Genomic DNA, 21,976 nt, shown 5'->3' with positions numbered 1-21,976 from the left:
CTTCCCTAGATATTCTGTTCCATTATTCACAGCTGGTTTGGCTTTTAATTATCTTCCCTTCCACTTGAATGCCCAGAGTGCGAGTCGCCTATCTCTCTCACCGTCCTACCATCTCTGTACAGTAAAAGGGGCTATGGAGAGGTTGCAGGGAGATGAATCGCCATGGCGATCAGAGGATTCGGCAGATAGGGCCTACCATCACTCAATCTTTCTTTCTCTCCCTGGCTCTCTCTTTCCCCTTGTTCTGGCTCTCTCTTTTTCTCTCTCTCTCTCTATCTCTCTCTCTCCTGCACGCTTCAGCAGTTAGCTTTTCTCTCACCCGCCTGGAAAAAAAAAAACATTCTGACAGACGATGCGGTGAAGTCCGACTCCCTGGCTAACACATTTATTTCCTCCTGTCTGCGTGGCTCGACTGCCTAGTTCCTCTCATGGAAAGTTAGTGTTTTGCAGTGTTCCTTTAAGCAGCAGCAGACTGAGCATCTGCATGCCGTTCCGCGAGTGATTAGTCAATTTAATTGGACTGTGGGTGAGGGCAGACGAGAGGCATAATGAGTGTGGCATTAGCGCACAAAGCACCGCGCGGCCTGGCGTTTCATCATTTGGGCTTTTTGCGTCCGGCTTGGCGAGCCAGCCGGTGCGGACGTGCTGTTTGATGTGCACCCGCTGCGTCCGGACGCCAAACGCTCGAACAAATTAGGATGTGCGTATTGTGCTGTTATCTCTGGTCCGCTCTTGAAGCGCGGCAGAAACGTTTTAATCCTCTCAAAGAGATGGGCGCCTTTCTCTGCCCCCAGCTGTGATACACATGCACAGACAGACAGACACACACACACACACACACACACACACACACACACACACACACACACAGACCCTAGACCCTCACCCTTCCCACAAATACACAACTTTGCTGGTTACCGGCGCACATACAGTACACACACACACACACACACACACACACACACACACACACACACGTGCAAGTACATACACACCACACACCCTTGCTCCTTTTGCAGATGCACCCGGTCGTTTCCCCAAAGCACTACCCACTAATCGGTAATCTCTCTCCTTTCTATAGCCTCTTTCTCTCTCTCTCTCACACACACACGCACACGCACACACACCCACACCCACCCACATGCAGGCCTCTCCAACCCTTCCCTGACCAGTAATCTCTCCCTTTCTCCCTCTTCCTCTCTTTTTGTTCCAATGTGTTCCAGGCTTCCGTGCAGCTGGGTGCTGAACACAACTTTGCCATGAGCGTTCTGGGCCGGATCAAGGGCCGCACTGGGCTGAAGGTGGTGGTCCGGGCCACCAGCCCCAAGGCGGGCCAGTTGGTGGGGAACGCCAAGGAGCTCTCGGACGAGTTGCAGATCCAGGTGTGTGTGTGTGTGTGTGTGTGTGTGTGTGTTTGTCTAAGGCTGCTAATTGAATGGGTGCGGCACCTCATGTTGAGTTTCAGATATATGCATGATTGTTGCCATATGTCCAACAAAAAGCAGGTGTCCCTCAAATGCAGTCAGGAATCAAAGCACTCAGTGGCACTGTTCTAAGCTTGTTTTTTTCCCTTAGAAACTTTACACCAAACTATAGCTGAAGATTTTTCAGATATGTTACAGATGTTTCACAGTTGTCATCAAAACTCATTTCCAGCCCGTATTGTCTGTCTGTCTGGTTCAGGTGTATGACAACCTGCAGCTCGTCAACCCTGCTGTGCAGGTGGAAGAGATTTTGATGTCTCCAAACTCCAACATCAAGCTCCAAACGAACAGGTGAAAGAACAGTCCTGTTTATAAATATATCAGTCATGGAGACGGAATATATGTGATGGGATCTGGGAAAACCCATCACATGGTGAAAACGAACAAAACTTGAGTTCTGCTCCGTTTCAACCCTCTCTGGTGAATTTCCCAGATACCATCACATATAGAGACTCTTTCAAAGGGCTTTTAAATGATTTGTACCTCATTCCCTTCCTACCCATAAACATTACAGAAAGGTTGTAGATGCCACAGAACTTAGTCCTGTGTGTGTGTGTGTGTGTGTGTTTGTGTGTGTGTGTGTGTGTGTGTCTCACCTTCAGGGATGGAGTTGGTGTCCTCTCCTACCAAGTGCTGGACTGTCCAGACAAAGCATCACTGATCCAGGTGGACGACATGGGCCATTTATCATCCGGATCACTCACGGGTACCTCCTCTCTGCAGGTTAATTCCCAGGAGAGCTTCGGTGTCAATCAGACGCTCATTCTGGCCGTAAAGGTACTGTCACCGACTCACACGCCACAGGACTGGAGATTTACGTGTTTAATCTGATTTATCTCGTAGGGAAAGCAAGACACAGGACTGTTAAAATATGTGTGATTTACCTCACAGTAAGACCCAGATTGAGGGCTGTAGCAATATGTGCTAAATTTGATTTACTTCATGGTAAAAGCAGCACACCTGTGTGTTGATCTGATTTAAAGTCACAATACCAGCAAGATGCAAAGAAAATGACTTTTCTGTGGTGAATCTGAGACCTCACAGCTCACACTGTATTTCTTTTTTTTAGGTTTTTCACAAGAGTGAAATATAAACAGTTCTATGTAATCTGTTTGTCTAAGATTCACTGTAAACATGGTTTTACTCCTGTCACTTATTAACAATTTCCAGTAATGAAGTCTCTTAATTACTTAATCAGATGATCTCCAATTACCATATTCAGATGCATCCATCCATTAGCAGATGTGAGCTCACACACTATGTGTGTGTGTGTGTGTGTGTGTGTGTGTGTCCGTCCAGGTGGTGCCGGTGTCTTACCTGCGCATCAGCACAAGTCCGGTTCTGCATACCACCAACCGAGAGAGCCTGTCAGCCATCCCCCTGGGAACAGTGCTCTCCTTCCAGGTGCACTTCCACGACAGCACCGGAGACCTGCTCCACAGCCACAACTCCCAGCTCACCTTCGCCACTAACAGGTACGCACCAGGTTGGGGGGTTGGCGGAGGGGTAGTGTATGACAATGTACAGGCACATGTAGGGTGGAGTGGGCTTGTTAGACAGGAAAATATATGGCTCTGTAGAAAACCATGATGACAAAAAGGCCCTTGTGTGGTGGAATCTGATTTCCCTTGCAGTAAAGGCACAGGAACGGGAGACATGTGCTAACTGCATGGTTCTGTAGATAGCATGAGATGGAACAGTGTCATTGTTCTTTCTATAGAACCACAAACAGGAACATTTGACATTGAGCAATGTGGTTCTGTTGAAAACATGACTAATTAACACGCATATGAAGTGGAACAGTTTGGTTGTGGGGGAAAAAAAAAAGAGGAGGTTCCTGCTTAGTCTGTGAAATTTAATTTAATGTGCAGTTATTTTCTGTTTCAGATTTGACCTTGATTAACCATATCACTCGGCAACATTGGCTAAAACTTCCCTGGTTAATTAAAAAACAAAAATCTCAAGAGTTCCTGCTCTTTTTCTTTTTACTTCTCTCTCTCTTCTACCTTCTGTCTCTTTCTTGCTCTCTCCCTCTCACTCTCTCCCTCCCACATTATTAATAGAGAGCGAAATTATCAGTTTGCTCTTGTTGCACACATAAGGAATCTGTCTCTCTCACGACCGCAACTCAAGGTTATTGGTAGAATTCTCAGGGAACGTAAACCTTAATATCATGGTTGCTGTACAATTATTTTGCATTATTCAGTCAACACCAGCCTGTTATAACTTCAGTGGAATTTTATAGACATTTAGGCCTTTTTGAAGTTAGAAAACAGATGTCTGAAGTATCTTTAGTCACCAACTGTGTGTCCCTGTAAAACAGTATCCCAGACATCCCAATGGACGAGAGGCAGTTGATAGACCTAAAGTGAGGGTGTGTGTTGTCCAGACGTGTGGGTTTGATTCCTGCAGGTCCTCCACAGCACTCTACCTCCGTGCCTTTTCTCCATGTCGCAGTTTGAGTGCTTTTCCCCGAGTAAGCTCAGTTAATGGGAGCCAGAGAAACCGAGGCACACACAGCCACGTGGTCCTGTTGTAGCCGTCGTGGAGGCAGCCAGGGAGTCCCACTTGGCCCTGCCATAAATTGATGCTATCGCTTTGTTCTGCGTGCAGCAGAGAATAGAAAACTAATCTGGATGGATGAAGGAAAGGCTAGATGTGTGGATGGCTGGGCTTTCTCTCTCTCTCTCTCTCTCTCTCTCTCTCTCTCTCTCTCTCTCTCTCTCTCTCTCTCTCTCTCTCTCTCTCTCTCTCTCTCTCTCTCTCTCTCTCTCTCTCTCTCTCTCTCTCTCTCTCTCTCTCTCTCTCTCTCTCTCTCTGCAGTAGTCAAGGAAACTCGCACATTCAATTCCTCAGCAGTAATTCTCCCAAACCAAGCCTGTGAGACCAAAAACTCCCTCTGCACCTGTGTTATGGCAGACCAGTAGGTCAGTGTCAGCAGAATGTTTTTATCCTCCAGGGACTGGTCAAGCCTAGCCTGGCTAACGTCAGACCTCATCTCATTGAGATGGGGTCTGGGAACTAGACATTCATTTTCTCGTATTTGAAACGTGGTTTACGAATGCCGTTTATTGGGCAATACGAATGTCTATCAAATGCGTCTGTACCAAAGATTCTAGAGCTCTGTTCTAGAATCTTTGGTCTGTACGTGGCTCATAACGGCTCGTCTTGCTGCCCTCCCTCCGTTCTGTGATTGGTTCCTTTGTTGAGGTGAAAACGAAGTCCATAGAATCCAGGCTGCCTAGCAGCCTGAATAAAATCCCGCGCGTAAGGCAGCATGGGAAAACCCAGGCTAGGTCAAGCCACCCCCCCCAGGCTTTCTCTGTTGCCAATGTCTTTGCCAGTGTCTACCTGGTGTGTCCCACTTTTTTGAACATCTGGTCTCCCTTGAGCTGGCTGGAGACAGAAATTAAGCATTTGGTCCAGAGCTTTTGTCACAATCGGCCTTGCCGTAACCGAACACACAGAAATAGACCTGTATAATACGAATCACAGTCTAACATCTTTATTATCTAGGTCAGATGTTTGAAGAGAAGGATTACAATGTTGGAACTTGGAAAATAAATGTTTCAGCCATCTTTATCCCTTTTCAATGAAAATGCATTATGGATGTGTTCTCATTCACTGGGCTGAATTGCAGCATGCAGAAGTAGGCCCAGTACATTAAAGTCCCCGACACACATTGTGTTCTAATTTCAGGGTGGTTGTTAGTATGGTCGTAATAGGCATCTTTCACTTTGGTCCTTGCTGTCTTCCAGCTCAGGCAGTGATTAAGATAATTAAGAAAATTATAATGATGACAAATATGACAATTATGTTGCTTATAGTAATTGTCATTATGTTACAGTTCATTTATTCACACTCTTCAGTTATTTTATAGGGTCTACATATTCATGCTCATGGTCCTCCACTGTTACCTTTGTATTATTGGATATATTATTCGTTATGTATGTGTTTCTCCTCTACCAAATGTTCATGTTCATCTCACGTTTACATCATTGAGTTCATCAAGTTCATGAGCTCATAACCGCCCATAGTCCGATCTTATGTACAGCTCACTGCTGCTCAGGCGTTAGAAGTATCAGGTTCCCCCGGTGGGGCCTATGTAGGATATATTACCATATTGCTAGTATATCGAGGAATATGCAAACAAATTCCTTATCAAAGTTCCACTTGTAGCTGGAGCACTCTCTGCATCGCTGCAAAATGGAACAACTTTGATGTTTTTGGTTGCCAAACTTAATTCAGGTGTAGTCGTAATTTCTCGTCGAATTTCTCCTGTCTTCGTACTATTCAATTTCAGTAGTCCACTCTCTCCCGTTGATGTTGACCTGATGAAAACTTGCAGTGTTGCCAGCTCATTCATTGAATTCAGTCATCTCTTTTTGCACGTCTTAACAATTAATAACAACGCTAGACAAATAGCAAATAGAATATTGCAATAGTAGGCCTACCATAATTATCAGAGACAAACTTCTAAACTCAAGATAATTCTTTGGCATCAACATAGTAGTTCATCATCATCACAGCCATGTTGGCATTTTAAAGACTACTATAATATCCTTTTACGCATTCAGTTCAAGGTATTGCTCAACAATGCTATTGGTTGGCTTTAACCAAACCTTTCGTTGATCAATTCTGCCCACTTAATGCCTTTTTATCACACCTTTCTGCATGGCACGTTCCAACACTGTACACTCCTGTTATCGCTGTGAGATTCTGTGCTCAAACTACCACTGAGTGTGTTCTCCAGCATGTGTTCTGACTGCGTCCTGTCTGTCCCTCCCTGCGTGCAGAGACGACCTGGTGCAGGTGGCGAAGGGCGGCAGTAACAGCACGCTGACGGTGCGCACTGTGAACGTGGGACTGACGCTGCTGGGCGTGTGGGACGCGGGGCAACAGGGACTGTCCGACTACCTGGCCCTGCCCGTGCAGCACGCCATCTACCCCGAGGAGGCCCACAGCCTGGTGGTGGGGGACGTGGTGTGCCTGTCCACTCCGCTCGTCAGCGCAGAGGGTGAGTGCGTGAGAGCCGCTGGACGACTGATGGGGGGGGGGGGGGGTGTCAATAGCTGATTTAGAATGAATGTTTAAATGAATTATCCAATATATTTTTGCCCCTCCTTCTCTTCCAGGCCTGACCGGAACGTGGAGGTCCTCGGCCAGTGGCGTGCTGGAGGTGGACCCCAAGACCGGCGTGGCCGTGGCCAGAGACGTGGGCAGCGTGACGGTCTACTACGAGATACCCGGCCAGCTGAGCACATACCGCGAGGTAGTAGCAGCGCCAGGGGCTATTCATCCACAGCATGTGCTAATTTGATTTACTTTAATGCGCTTAAAATGATCTTTTCAAAAATGACACACAAAATGACACACAGTGCCTTCACACAGTTGGTCTGTGTACATTGGCAAAGGAGTCCTCCAGAGCTGAGAGGGTGGTTCTGTGTGTATTGAGTGGTTAGTTAGAAGGTCTGAGACGGTAACCGATTTGGCCCTCTGCTGGTGTGGAATCGTCAGATCTGTACTGGATTGGGGCCAGATCTGTGGTAGACCCACCCGGCTCACCCCCAGGGGAGGTGTGCTTGTGCTCGGAAGTGGGGCTCCGTGCCGATGCATCTTATCACCTCATCAGCAGTGTCCAATCTCTCCTGCAGCTGTCACACTGTTGGCAAGGCTGTCCAAAACACGTGCACACACACACACACACACACACACACACACACACACACACACACACACATACCACTGATCGCATTAATTAGCTTTCTTCAATATTGGCCTCTCCTAGTGTGTGCTGTGCAAGTTTTAATGTTTTTTTTCTTTCTGAAATGTTAAAAGCATTTTGTTCAAGCAGTTTACCTGTCATGGTGTATTTGCATTTGAATACTCAGAGTTGAAGTCAGACCAGTTGATGGTCACACAAGAGAGGATAAGACCAAACAAAATCTGTTGCTTTGCTTGGTTTGGCTTCTGAGTATCTCCTAAAGGAGAATCCACAGGGTCTGACTGACTCCATGAAATCCTGTTTTTAGATACAATCATCTATGGGAAATGCTGGGATCTGAGCACATTTCTTTTGCTTTAATCCTCTTTGCTGTTAATTTGCACTGTGCTGAAATCACCTCTGGTGCCCCTCTGACAGGTTGTAGTTGACGCCGCCACCAAAACATCAGTCATGGCTCCTTCAACACCTGGGAAAGACAGCCGCGAGTCCAGAGTTTTCCTCACCACCAGAGATCGTGGCACCAACCTCATAGGTGAGCTAAAGAGGAACAATAAATTGTATTATTTTAACTGTAACGTTAACCGCATACAGTAACAATCCAATTCAAATTTATTTGTGTAACACGCATGCCATATAGTAATGACATGGACTTGTATAAGAACTGCAGGTTACAAATAAAGCAATTAATCAATTAAGGATTTGGAATATAGTGTGTGAGGCTACTTAAATTAAACCCTAGATCCTATAGCCTGCTCAGCTGCTGCACGCTGTTGAAACTGAAAAAGAGATGCTGTCTAGAGATGCTGTGTAGAGATGCTACATGCTGTCTAGAGATGCTGTAAGGTGCTGGAAAGGTGGGGAGAGCTGTGGTGCAAACGGCCCAACAGGACCCAAGTTCAAGTCTAGCCCTTTCCTTGAACCCTCCCCTTTATTTCTGCTTGTTACTTGCCACTGTTCTATCAAAGGCTATAGAGGAGCCCATAGAATTTTTTTTTTTTTCAAAAAAGAGCTATCGTAACACCCCCAATTATCGCCACTTTTGTTCAGAAATTCTAAAACAACGATGTTTTTTAACACTTCAAAATAACATTTACTAAATGAACCTTACATTTTTCAGTAGCCATAGGTGTGTAGATTTGAACAAAATCTGGTTTGGTTCTTAACGGGAGCATTTACTGCCTGAAATATCCGATTTTGTTTACCACGCTCGGGGTTATAGTGCTGGCCTGATGGGTCGCCTATTTACACCGTTTCAACGGCACATGGACGGTTAGACCGAGAATTCTCGTCGTGAAATTAAAATTCTACTGGAGCTCCAAGCGGTTGTGTACACGCAGCCTTACAACACTGTTTACAGCTCTTCGAGTCACGGTAAAATGTCACTTTTGGTACATAGCTAATTTAGATACACCTATGGTGTGGGTAGTTGCGTTTCTATAGGAGTCCGCTGTCTTGGTTTGTATAGAAATGGATATTAAGTGACACATACACGCAAGACGGCGGAAATACGGGACCGGTGGAAATAGGGGGAGTTACGATATTTGGTTCACATGGCGTTTGTCAAAGTCTCTCCTTTTAAAGTATGATTCAAATTCATGATGGTTACCAGGGATAGATGGAATTTCCAGGTGGGCCTTGTTGAAATTGTACTTGCTAATCAATCACAACGCCCAAGAGAACCCCACAATCCAGTTTTTTGTTGCTCTGAGCATCTATTTTTGTGATGGCAATTACAATATTAAGCCATCTACCTGAAGTATTCCAGAAAGAGATTTCTGCTTAGTTTGTTTTTAAATATAAAATTAAATTTCCTTTAAATGAATGAACGTTGCTTGAACGCTGCTGGGTGAAGTTCAAGACCTTAACAGAGTGTAGATGGGTTTCTGTGCTGGAGCTGCTGGATGATTTATCAGTCGAGGGAGAAAGCAGTGAGTGTGGGTAAGGGGGGGGGGGGGGGGTGATGGTGTTGTGTTGAGTGATCAGCAGCAGGATGGAGACTGACTGGACACGGGGAGGAAAAGGAGGCTTTTTATAATGGTGTGGCATTTTTCTTTTTCCCGTCCCGCAGGTTCATGCTCAGCTGCGCAGACAGAGCGCATCCCGGCGCTGCACCCAGAGAGCTCCGTACGCTGCGTCCTCTCCTTCACCAGCGAGGCCATCGGCTTCTCCGCCCACGACGTCTTCCACACCGACACCGGCTTCGACACCAGCGCAGGTACTCCATAGTGTAGCTCAGCCGATAGAGACCTTCATAAATATGGCCTTCATGGCATCCACATAAAGAGAGCCATTTCTTAGCAAACTGGGTTCAATGTGGGTCCCTTACTGAGCCAGTGATGTAGCTCACCTGACACTGGTGTCTTAAAAGAACAGATAATCAACCTTTTTTATACACATGAACAATCCTATCTTGGCAAATTGTGTTTTGAAGTAGTCGCATTAGTGTCAATGTGCACCTGAAATAGGAGCCTCAGCAAAATAAGAACCTTAATGAGCATAGAACTTTAATGAACTTTAACTTTAAATGAATTAAATTAAAAAGGATCTAGCCTACCTTTTGCACGTGAACAATCCTGTTAACAAAATAGATTATTTGAATTTCAGCTTTCCAGCAAATGTAAGCGATTTGAAGTACAAAGACCACACATGGCCTCATGGCTTCAGTTAAGACCCTTGTAGATGTCCAAAGGGCTCTTGATTAGAAACTTTTTTTGCTGAAAGTGCATTATAGATCCGCAGTAACTTGAATGTCACAGAAGTATTTACCATGAAGTACAACTTAGGATAAATATCTCAGTAAATGGAAGTTAACCAGCTAGGATAAAATGATCTAAAATGGTTTAACTGTAAGATGTAAATAGACCCTCATTATGAGCTGTTTTATGGAATGGTGACCCCTCTACAGTAAGGATACTCCATCTTGAGACTGGGATAGACCAGTCAAAGGAAGAACAGGTTACGCAGTGAAAGCTGTAAAATTCTGCTTTTTATGATCTACTGATCGATAATGTAAACACTCATTTAATTTATCAACCGAGGCCCATTTCAAGTGGCCTGATATTCTAGCGGACTAATGGGTTTGTCCCTGATAGTGTGAAGCTAATTGTCTTTGGGAGTGCCTGCTCACCATGCTGACTTATCTGAAAAGGGAGGCACGCAGGAGGCCCAAACCAGTGAACTGGAGACATTTGTAACTATAAAGACTTAGTGGGAAATTAGGCTCTGTAAGTACATGAAGTATGCTTAACTGGTTCTATTAGAGATGGAAGACTTTGACAAAAAGATTATTTGCACCCCTAGAAGTATAGCATCAAAAATCAACTGTAAAAGAAACATGTATTAGACATGTCCAATGATTGATATGAATATATACACTCTAACATGTTGATACTATATAGATGAGTTAACTTAAAAATATATATTTTTTATATAGGCAACTGGGCTTGTTTCAATTTGAAAACCCGGTTGTACAATAATTCTGCTATACTGGTTTTGTTTTTAGACTTCTATCAAACTCTTCTCTGGTCATTCTCTGGTCTCCTCCAGGCCTCTACAGCTGTGTGGTGACCCTGCAGCCGGTCACTGACCAACAGATAAAGGTGTTGAGCATGTCCATGACCAACCTGCTGGTCAAGGCTGGCGTGGAGAGCAGCCACTTCTCCGGCGAGCAGGTCGGAGCCCTGCTTCCTGTCAACCCGGGTCTCTATAGTGACCAGAACGAAGTGATCCTTAGCAACCAGCACACCTCAGCTGATGTCACAGTATATGGAGCCCCTGGTGCCCTTGGAAGCTTGGAGGTGACTTCCTCACTATTGTCGCTTGTTATTGATTAAGTAAAGTGTGGTGGCTCCACATTGATTGGGTGTGAATCACAGGATGTGAGACTTGAGGTTTGCAAGGAGTCTCAGCAGTAGGGGATGAGGCATTCTTAATTCTTAACACTATGCGGCGGTCATAATTATGTACTGTTATGCGGTACAGCTAATGAATTAAGCAAAGGTTGTGACTTTGCACAGTGCACAACTGGTAAAAATAAAGGAGTAATTTGTGTTCAAATTGCTATGGCTCAAAGCATGTTCAACATAAAATCAGTGTTTTATTCAGATGCTGAAGAACTGCTGATCTTAAGTTAACATAACAAATTGAAATGCATTGATCATTTTAATTAAGTCCAAGCACTCTCATATGGTATTAAAAGCATGGTAGGCTTTATTCATAGAACTTCATTGAATAGGACTCCCAGTATCTCGAAGTTCTCACAGTTAATGCTGGTTCATGCACTAAAGTAAGTTCACCCTCCATCACCCTCCAGGTGACCTCCAGCTCACCTGCAGTAGTGATCAGCGAGAGGGAGGTCTCCCTGACCTACCCAAGCTTCGCCAGGTACACCGTCACTGCGTCGAACCCACGAGGAGCCTCCTCGGCCACCATCTCTGTTAAGAGTCCCTCCAGCAACCAGATGCTCACCATACCGGTCACCATCATGCATGTGATAGAAGCCAGTGTACAGCAGAGAGGTTGGTGTGCCTAAATTGCAAAATGGGTTTGTTTACAAGGCATGTACCATTGGGCTTGATTTGGTTACTCGCCCTGTTACAATTACTAGAGTGATAGGGGAGAGAAAAGCCTGTTGATTAGAACGTTTTGGTAGTGCTTTAGTGTCTTATTTATTGATTGTTGTTCGTGTTGTAATCAGCTCGGTCTGAATAAAGTGGTGATTCTCCTCCTCTGTACGTTTTCAACTCGCAGTCGGTGCTGCTCCTGGCTCGGATGGCCCCAGCATCCTGCAGCACTTCATTGACTCCTACCAAGTGATGTTTTTCACCCTCTTCCTGCTCCTGGCAGTGACGGCCATCATAGTTATCGGTGAGTGCACCTAACGCACTAGTCCCCCAACACACACACACACACACACACACACACACACACACACACACACACACACACACACACACACACACACACACACACACACACACACACAGCCCCCCATCCCAACACTCCCTGCCGGGCAGCAACAGATAAAGCAATTAGCAAATGTTCGCTAAATCGATAGAGACATGGACAGTATAACCACTCGACTAATGAGGCTCGTTTATTGTGGTTTGGCTGTTGACAAATAACTTGCGCTTGTGGATACTTGTCCCCTCTCCTAGTATGCCATGCACTATTCTCCCCGAGGGATCAGACTCCACACCCAGCCTTCATCCAGAGCACCCCTCCATCAATGGGTAAGACCAGACTCTCTCCCGCGCCTTCCGTTCTACCACATTGGGGGTCTGAGGGTGGCTCTGTGAGACATTATTGTGTTGTGTGTCTATAATTTCTACTTTCATTTCCCTTCCCTAAACCCTCTTGGGTTGTGTTGAAATGAGGATAAGTTGCGATCGATAATGGGCTTTCCCAGGAGCGGTTAATTATTTCAGCATTCTCTGTGTTACTTGTTTTGAATTGTAAAAAGAGGAATAGCCTCTTAAATTGCGGCTGGTTGTGTTCCTACCACAACAACCACAACAGCTCTCATTCTCTCACTTTGAGTTCTACTCTGTCGAACAGTGTCAGAGTGTGCATGTTTTTTTTGTTGTTTTTTTTTACCAAGCTCCAAACCCTGATTCTGCTTTGCTTCTCTAAACTGAGTCTTGTCACTTCTGTGATTTTCTTTCCAGCCACTCCAACCCACAGTGGGTTCCAGAGGAATTTCAGCCCCTCGTCAGCCAATAACAGCCCTCGGCAACGCACTCCACTGTACTCCACAGATTACAACATGCGCTAGTGCTGTCGAGGGCAGACCCCGGACGTGTCAGAGTGGAGAGAGAAGTGCCTTACTCACTTACTCCCATGACTATTACAAGGCTGTTTGCTTTTTTTTTTTGTATCGCAAGTGTGAACTGATTCATAAACAGAGTGTGTGTGAGTGAGTGAGAAAATAAGTAAAGGAGGGATTTTGAATGTGCATGCATTGTGTGTTGTGTTTGTTTTATTATTATTATTTCTGTGTGTAAGGATGTGTGCATGTATATATGAAACATGGCATCTAATGAAGTGTCTGTTACAGCTGAAGTGTTTTTAATTTGTCGAAGAGCTGAATATTTTTGCTACATTAGCTTTTATTTATATTACATCTTTGTTTGTTTTCCTGCTTTGCACTGTTTGCAGCGTTGATTTTTTCCCTTGTGTACCTTTCAGATTGAAGAATAATAATGATGATGATGATGATGTGACACTCAGGAGAAACAGTGATGGTTTGCGGATGCAAATCTAAATAATGGTATTTCTGTCCAAAACTGTGTGTAGCATTGCTAAGACAATTGTATGACCACTGATTCCATCCCGTTAATGTTATGAGACTATTTCAAAGGTGTCTCAGCAAGTGAAAGTTAAAAGGCCAGTTGATCTTTTTTACATCTTGATTTCTAATTTCTAAGCGTTGGTATTTAAAAGTGTATAATGCCTTAAAAGGCATATCTCAGACTCACCTCACACCTCCATAGTAATGTGAAACACGTGAAATGTGAGACAGCTTTCAGTTTGGTGCAGTCAGTACATCTGACAACAGTTCTTTTGTGAATTTAACAGTACCTGTGAAACGAGGACATGCGCTTATGTATGTCCGCACTTACAGATTCAAATCAGGTTTGTTGAGGCATTTTATGTGGCCTTTTGAGACTGCAGTGTCATTGCAGAACGAAATGAATCATGCCTTCTGTAATGTATTTGTGAAAATGTTAATGCTCTAAGTTTGACTTTTATTTTATTTACTAGTTGGGGTCAGCTAAAATGCACTGAGACTTCACTTCATCAGTGGGTGGTTGTGAATGGACAACACTGATAGATCAAAGCAAGTAAAAAAAAAAAAAAAAATTATGGAATTCTTGAATGCGTTTTTGTGAGATCTTCACATTTCCTATTAATAGTGGAATCGTCTAGCTTTGTTTGTTTTATTGAGAGTAGTTGGCCTGTGTTTGCACTATCTACTCTAATCCGTCCTTTTTCAGTTGAAGCCATTGCGTCTTCATGCCTTTCACCACAAGATTTGTTGTCGCAAAAAAAAATGTTTTTCATTTGACAATCTTTTGTACATGTACAGTACTAGATGCTGCCTGGCTTTGTATGTTTTGTTAAATAAATGCTGGTCTTAATCCATGTGCTCTTGGTTTTCATTTCCTATGCCATTTGATTCTTTCTCAAAATCTATGTGCAAAATGTGTATAATACTGACTGATGTTTTAGATTGCTTGAGACTCCATCTCAAGCACATTATCACTTTTTATCAGCAAATTTCAAGATTCCATTTTTTTTATGACAGAAGTTGCAATTGGGAGCAAGTGCAAGTGAAAACTCTAGTTTGGAAATTCCCCAATACTGTACATGTTTCTGAAACTGGCATCCAACCAGAAGCCTTTGGATGGATTGGTTGCCATCTCTGATGCTGGTTCAGATCAAGGACAACCCCACACACATACTCACACACACAGATGGTAGGGCACCTCTTGAACAGCTCTGACCCAGTTTTGGGTTGTACACGCTGGTCTCCAAGGCTCCCAGCACCATACATGTTTACGCGGCTGGCATTCAACTAGAGGCTTCTGGATGGAGGAGTAGCCTGTACTGTATATGCGGAGCAGGGACCCAGGTGTTTCACCTGACACCCACAATGTACTCAGTGCAGGAAATCTAGTGCTGTGTCTGGGCCTGTAGAAGCTTAGTGCTGCACATGTGTCGGAGGTTGGCATTGAACCTGGAGTCTCTTGATGGTGATTCAGACCAGGTAACCATAGTATGCACCTGACACCAGCGATGCCCCATCCTCTCTACCAACAGGACCAGATCTGGCCTCGGCCCGTTTTCCCGGAGCGAGCAAGTCTGTGTATATTCGGGATGCCAGGGCCAGCCCCCATCAGAGAGGCTCTGCCATCTGGCCGCGAGCCAGAAGGATCTTAGCGCTGCAGCAAACCCCTGGTCCAAAGCACACTTCTCTCTGCAGCACGCTCTCCATTCTGGAGCCAACCAAGCCTGTCCTCTGCCACCTGCCTGCTGTTTTCTGTCATGACTCCACTGTAGGGACATGTTCCCTCTTTGTCTGTTTTCTTTTTCAGAGCTTTGACAAAAGAAAGGGTCAAAGAAACACAATGCCTGAATAATGTCCATGTTTGTGATATTTAAGGCTTTTAAAAATAGAAGGGTAATCGGCACCAAAGGTGTGGACAAAACGCGACAGCCCGAGACTAAACCAACTTAATCCACCTTATTGCATGGATCAGAGAGGGCGCCAGTGACGGGGATCAGTTTCAAAATGTGAAATCAGTGCTTGCACCTCTGGACTAACAAGCTCTATGTCTCTGTGTGTGTGTCTCTAGCTCTGTGTGTCATCTTCCTCTGCTTCTGATTGGACTTAAAAGAGTACCATCACATCCTTATTTTACAACATGGTGGCTTACTCTGCATGGGGGTTGTAATTCGTCCCTCAACATAGATCAATGCAACATGCAGGACAGCATGCATAGATCACATGATATCTGCTGTTTTCAATGTGTGCAGTTCACCAACCATGGGAACACACACACACTACATATGAATACTTCTGTCAGGTGTTGCAGTTGAATGGTGTCTTTCAGTACAACAAGCGATTGATTTAAAAAATATATATATATTTACTATACCTGTGACCATTAAAGTGTTGGGAAATGCAGCAACAGCAGCAGAGAGAAATCACTGCAGTGCATCTTTTCTCGTGAGGCTGGAGAATTCATTAACAGATTTTATTAGGATTCAAGTAGTCGGACCATCGTTGAAATTAGGCTGCATGGTGATGGTGAGACATGTTTGCATTTTTTGTTAAGTAAAGTTCACATGGGTGAGGATGAATTGATACAATTGTATTTTAAGGATGTCCACGATTTAAATGCGTTAATCAACACAATGCTTGGCCTGCAGCATATAAAAACGGCTGTTGGGAAGGTGAACAATATATTGTGAGGTGACAACCCCTCAAAGGGTTAAATAGGTTTCCTCTCAGTGGAACGGCATTCGGAGGTTAGTTACAGTGGCGCAGAGCGTGTGGACGGCACTCTGCTGCGGACGTGCGCAAACCAACTTCATTCCCACTCATTCAGTCAGTTACCTGAAATGTAAACAATGGCGGACACGGGACACGTATGTTCGAAAAGCCACGGTGATTAGCCTCAATGGAGAGACGACTGACATTTCAGGGCGCGGGCAGCCCGTATGGGAACGAGATGGAGAGCCCAATCGACAACCCAAACAAGGCTGCCGAATATCTGAAGGAGCTTAACAAAATTATTGAGACCCAACAGGAGTTGCTGGAGAAGCAAAAGATTCGCATTGAGGAGCTTGAGCAGCAAGTAACAGAGCTGTGCAACGAAAATGCCTGTCTGAAAGACGAATACCAGCGGCATCTCCTTACTTGCAGATTGCAACAGGGCAATTGTCATTCGGCCCTGGGATCTATACAAGAAAACGCCACTCAAGAGAAGTAAGATAACTCTATTGTGATTATATTCACGGCCCGCTGCTTGCTTTTCCCCTCGTATGAAAGTGAATGAAATGAGACTTTTGTGATAAGAACTAGTCTCCATACGCCCAAAGCGTGAACTTTTGTGGATGTGCTAAGCTAACGTTAGTTAACCACAACTGCTGTTGGCAGTGAGTTCTTCAAGTTGTTAGACGGGTATGATTAACCTTAGTCATACAGTGGAGGGCAGGAAGTAACAATTGAAGTAACAATTTAGCATAAGTAATGCGATTCTCTTCAGTGCTTTATTGTCTTGGTTAAGGTACATACCTATATAAGGTAGGCTATATGGACACACACACACACACACACACACATACACCGCTCGATAAAATCTACTGTGTTTGGTACAAACGATATAATCAGGAAAAATAATTTATTTAGCAATATGCCCTTTGTTGTCTGGAAAATAAGCCCCAGTTCGTCTAGCTGCTTTTGGTTACATGTGGGTTGCACCAGTAGCCCCTAGTCTTATCATCAGTCATATCAATAATTAATGAGTGGTCGGTGTCACCATATTTATCAATTTGCCGTCCTGTGCGCCTGCAGTGTGCCACAGTAATGGAAAGGTGGTGGAGATGTGACTTTTGTTCTATGTCAAGTAACAACAGAACCAGCTGGATTTATTTAGACATTATGTATCCATACTTAGACTAGAGTGAACAAGGTTGCAAAGCTGCAAATTGTTCTGTCCGCATTTTAAACTTTTCTGTTTGTGCGCCCTAATGTAAATGCAACGTGTGGTCTCCGTTGCGCAGAATGTCTGACAGTGCTGCCATAGCCAAGCTTGTACCCTGGCTTGTCTCTATAGTGTAGCTGGACTTTTGAGTGGATTTAATGGCCAGGTCAGCGTAAATCCGGGATATTTGTGGAATGCAGCCCAAGCCTGGTTTAATGTCCGGTGGCAGTGTGCATTTCACTCATGTGCACCGCATGTCCACTGGAGAAATCAATTACGCAATGACTTCCAGATGTTTCGGGGTAACGTTACCGCTAAATGCAGTGAAGTCTTTATCTCTAGGCTGGCCCGACTCCCGCTTTAAACTATCTGTTCATCCTCAACAATTGAATTTATCGGATTTTTAACGAGTTTTAGTCTCTAAAATGCATTACAATTTAAAAAGTATATTATTTTAAAATTAAAAGACGTTAGGGAGAAAGTGCTTATTTGACATCTTTATTCTGTATTGAAATTAAATGGAGGGTGTCAGACAGTGGTCAAAACAGCCTTAATCATCCACACATTCATTTCTTATAATACGTGTATGCTTTATTCCTCATAGTGCCTATTCACTTCCTTTGTGATACAGTGTTACAGGCAGAACTGCTAAACAATAGATATTACAAGCTCAGGGACCCTTATGTTCTTTCCACCTTCACACCTCTGGGATTTGTTCCCAATGACACTAATTTGATCTGACAGCAGTCATTAATGTGAAATGAGTTTTAAGGTCTATTATTAAATTTGAATAGTGAAGGGGACACAAGATATACAGTGTTAGTTTTGACAGAGAGTGAGGATTGACACCATTCTCAAAGTGGAAGAGGGACTGAACATAAGGCAGTACACATATCTGATGACAACAAACAAACAAACAAACATAATGACATCACTTGGATGAGGTGGGAAGGAGGGCACGGAATGACCATGAACAAGCTCTTGGAGTTGCCTTGGGCTCACCCTTTTCAGGCTCCCAAAATGTAAAGGTGCAGTCTGTGACTGTGATCCCCATACACTTTTTGTCAATTTCACCAAATTGTACAAGACTCATTGGCTCATGCACTGTCCTTTATGTGTCTATTCAGTTGTTGCGCTCAACAACAACTTTGATGGTCAATGGTCATACACAATCCTGGCTCTGTGAATGGGAAGCAAGCATAGTGGCTCTGACTGGGCATAAACAGTCCCATACATTCAGCACTGGGCTTTAGGACCATGCAAGTTAGGGGTGAAATTTGATTGGTTGTTGTTCAAATAAACAACTTTTATTTTCAATTGGTTTTGATTTGCTTGTGTATGGATATTAGGCATCGTTGCACACTCCTTTTCAAGACTGCAGGGTTGTTTGCAGGGCTGGGTGTTCCAGGCATAGTCCTCTTCTAAGCCATTGCAAGATTGCACGGTCAGCTCTCTCTCCTAATAAGATGTTTGTCGATATCCGAATGACACTGAATAGAAGTCCTGGCGTAAATTCACTTGGAACACCTACAAGCCCTGCTCTGACTTTAGGCATATAGCTCTTCCCCCATGGATTATTGGTTAGTCAATTTGTAATGTTGTATTAGTCCTTATTCTATTTGCACCCCCCCCCCCCTCTTAATGTGATAAATAATGTAATATTGGACAAAATTAGAAGTGGAACAACTATTCAATTTGTAGCCAGTAGCAAGTTTAAGGATGAAGCAGTTCAGATATATTTGAGATCAGACTAGCTCTTTTTTTCAGAAATGAATGGAATGTTGTTGAGGCGTTTGCATTTCTTATCTCCGCAGATGCATCTGCAAACACTCATTTAGATTCAAGCCATGTCCTGTTGCTGGATGGGCCGTATGCTGTAAACAATGTTTCTAACTGTAGACTTAAACAGACCCATTGAGGGAATGACCAGGGGCTAAATTTGGAGATGTTTTTTCATTCACTTAGTGCCCTCAATTGTTAAAGGAGAGAAGGAGGGAGAGGAGAGGACAGAATTTTTTTTAGCAAGCAGAGAAGATTATTAAGAGGAACCCCATAACCTTATGACTTTTATGTGAATCAACGCAGATGCCTGGCTATCTGAATTTCACAAGTGGGTGACATTTTTGCATAGTTCCTATATCTCCTGTGTCTCCTATGTCTCCGCATAGGATAGTGCTCCCTCTCACTGCGAGTCACTGCTCAATCTGATGCAAGGTCTCCAGTGCAAAATGCAGAAACTCCTCCCTCCATAATATTGGTGCTGGAATAATCAAATATGAATGAGATGAGAGATGAGAGAGATGCCATCCAGAGCACCGACCGCCTGCATTCTTTTCATTATGCTGGGGGAAGGCATGGGGGAGTTTTGGAGATGCTCTATGAATTTGGGAAAGGCAGAGGCTGCAGCACTGAAGGCTTGAGCGCTCTGGAGGAGAGGAGAGGAGATGAGGGGAGGGGGGAGGAGAGGAGGGGAGGGGGAGAGGCGAGTTAGAGGAGGGTAGAGGGGTGAGGAGAGGAGAGGAGGGTAGAGGGGTGAGGAGAGGAAACAAGGGAAAGAGAGAGGAGACAAGATGAGGGAAAGAGTGGGGATGGGAAGGGAGAGAAGAGGAAAAGAGAGGAGGTGCAGTGGCCACTTGAGGACTGTCAGGGTGTCTTTTGAACTCCGTCAGACGGGGAGTAAACAGACGGGAGAAGAAAAAAAACACATTTCATGGCCAATGAAATATTGATGATCGGAGAGAAGAATCAGGCTAAGCCCGAAACCGTGGGATTGTTCAGGAACAGGCAAACTTGCCATGCAATTTGAATCATCTCTGGTTGATTCAAGGAGAGAGTGTGGTGGTGGTTGGAATCATGACCTGCTTGGTTTAGCATGAAATGGGGTATTTAGGAGCTAAAGAGGGAGGAACTGACATTGAGCCAGACTTATGAAGCCCCATTTGTCTTGTGAGGGGACAGATTTATTCATCCATTAAGATATGTAGATTATTCCAGTGAAACCTGCCCCAGCAGTTAAGAGGTGAGTCAACTTTCCACTGATCATGTGTAGCCCTCCTTAGGTTGTGCGGTCATTTCCCTCTGCATATAGGATGTGTTCAGTGAAGGAAGATTGTTACAGTAACTTCCTGTGTATTAGCCGCATTGTGTATAAGCCGCAGGCCAGTGTTTTAAGTTAAAAGAAACAAAACCATATTAATTCCATATTAACTGCCCCTGTGTATTAACCTCATAGCTGAAGAAATTTTGCAAAATCAATGTATAAGCCGCGGCTAATAGTTGGGAAATTGCGGTATCCATCTTTGGACAGGCATACCTGTTTTGCAGAATTGTTGACAATAATTTAGGATTACTGGGAAAATGAGAACAAAAGTTTTAGAGCAGAGTCTTTGAAATGTACTGTATGTACTATACTGTGTATCGGTAGCTGTGTCTGAAATCATTTTTCTTCGAACATCATAATGATTCACACCGAATGAAAACACTCTTACTTTCTTTGCTTGCAAAAATTGCAGTTGCTAAATACGATCGTATATTTCCAGAGACTGACCTCTGAGCGGTTTACAATTCTGACCCTACCAGCATAGTTGAGGAGATCATTTTAAAAGGCTGATCTGGGAGATTGGGGCAGCCAGCTCTCTTATCCCTGTACAACCATTTGAAAAGCCGCTCCAGTTTTTCACACCCTTGGGCTTTGGGCTCTAAACTCCGGCACTCTCCCTCTGACCTTTTCTTTGATGGTCATGGGGCTGGGGCTGGACATAGCCGGTCTCCACGCGGGCCCTTTGATTGTCTGCTGCAACCCCCACAAGAGCACATAATGATGGCTTAATGAGAGCTTTTAACTCCATCTGATTGTATTTCTCGTAAAGGTTCTGCAGAGAGGAGGAGTTTGGGGGGGTCAGGGCAGTGAAAGGAAATGGCCACGTGGCCAGTCTCATCTCTACTTCCTCAGTGTCTTGGCCAGTCTCTTCTGCCCTTAGATTGGTTTTAACAGATAATTAGCAGGGGACGTTGTGCTGTTTTGGGAGCTTCTTTCGAGAAAGCTGATCACTATCATTGGAAGCAGCAGAAGAATGTTGTGTTCTTGTTCTCTCTCTTGGCAGTGTTTTACAAAATACTTTACATAGCTATGCCCTATATCCTGTCTTGGTAATGCCTTTGAATCGCTCATCTAGATAACATTATGTCTTGAGAGAGTTTTTTGGAGTGAATCATGAGGACAGGATATGTGGATTGAAGTGGGATCTTAACATCACAATCAGAGGATTTAATAGGGTTGCGCACCACTGGAATGTTTCAGGAAAATTCTTCTTGCTGGACGTTGATGTTTAAAAAGCCATTTTCTTATCCGAACTGGCCCAAGTACCTTGTGGGTTGGTTTAGTCACTTCAGAACATGCATGCTTTCTTGGGTCTTGGTCTATCTCCTAAGGAGGTGGTGGTGGGCCTGTGGGTAGTCTGGGCATGCATTTAGTTTTTTTCATAATAATAATAATAATAATAATAATAATAATAATAACAATACCAATAACAATTGTTTTTTTTCATGATCTCTAG

General features: G+C 44.1%; 2 protein-coding genes across 3 annotated transcripts in view; both read left to right on the top strand.

Moving 5' to 3' along the window:
- The window catches only part of nup210 (nucleoporin 210), a 37,875-nt gene extending 23,527 nt beyond the window's left edge, over positions 1-14,348 (top strand). Inside the window, exons 28-40 of the mRNA XM_076275614.1 lie at positions 1,224-1,382; positions 1,684-1,775; positions 2,087-2,261; positions 2,784-2,959; positions 6,281-6,501; positions 6,620-6,756; positions 7,627-7,741; positions 9,278-9,424; positions 10,756-11,006; positions 11,522-11,726; positions 11,959-12,075; positions 12,366-12,440; positions 12,876-14,348. Coding sequence (XP_076131729.1) covers positions 1,224-1,382; positions 1,684-1,775; positions 2,087-2,261; positions 2,784-2,959; positions 6,281-6,501; positions 6,620-6,756; positions 7,627-7,741; positions 9,278-9,424; positions 10,756-11,006; positions 11,522-11,726; positions 11,959-12,075; positions 12,366-12,440; positions 12,876-12,982 — 1,977 coding nt within the window. The 3' untranslated portion in view covers positions 12,983-14,348. The remainder of the gene's footprint in view (positions 1-1,223; positions 1,383-1,683; positions 1,776-2,086; positions 2,262-2,783; positions 2,960-6,280; positions 6,502-6,619; positions 6,757-7,626; positions 7,742-9,277; positions 9,425-10,755; positions 11,007-11,521; positions 11,727-11,958; positions 12,076-12,365; positions 12,441-12,875) is intronic.
- A 1,950-nt stretch (positions 14,349-16,298) lies between these two features.
- LOC143114890 (uncharacterized) overlaps positions 16,299-21,976 on the top strand; it is a 48,981-nt gene continuing 43,303 nt past the window's right edge. For both annotated transcript variants that reach the window (XM_076276730.1, XM_076276729.1), the window contains exon 1: positions 16,299-16,702. In XM_076276730.1, the coding sequence (XP_076132845.1) occupies positions 16,395-16,702 (308 nt within the window). In that variant the 5' untranslated portion in view covers positions 16,299-16,394. The remainder of the gene's footprint in view (positions 16,703-21,976) is intronic.

Source organism: Alosa pseudoharengus, unplaced genomic scaffold (assembly GCF_046254945.1).
Source record: "Alosa pseudoharengus isolate Yale_2024_CS ecotype anadromous, Long Island Sound unplaced genomic scaffold, YU_APseudo_1.1 YU_APseudo_1.1_scf_9, whole genome shotgun sequence".
Taxonomy (NCBI): Eukaryota; Metazoa; Chordata; class Actinopteri; order Clupeiformes; family Clupeidae; genus Alosa; species Alosa pseudoharengus.
Note: the sequence above shows the minus strand (reverse complement) of the source record. Positions and strands in the feature narration are given on the sequence as shown.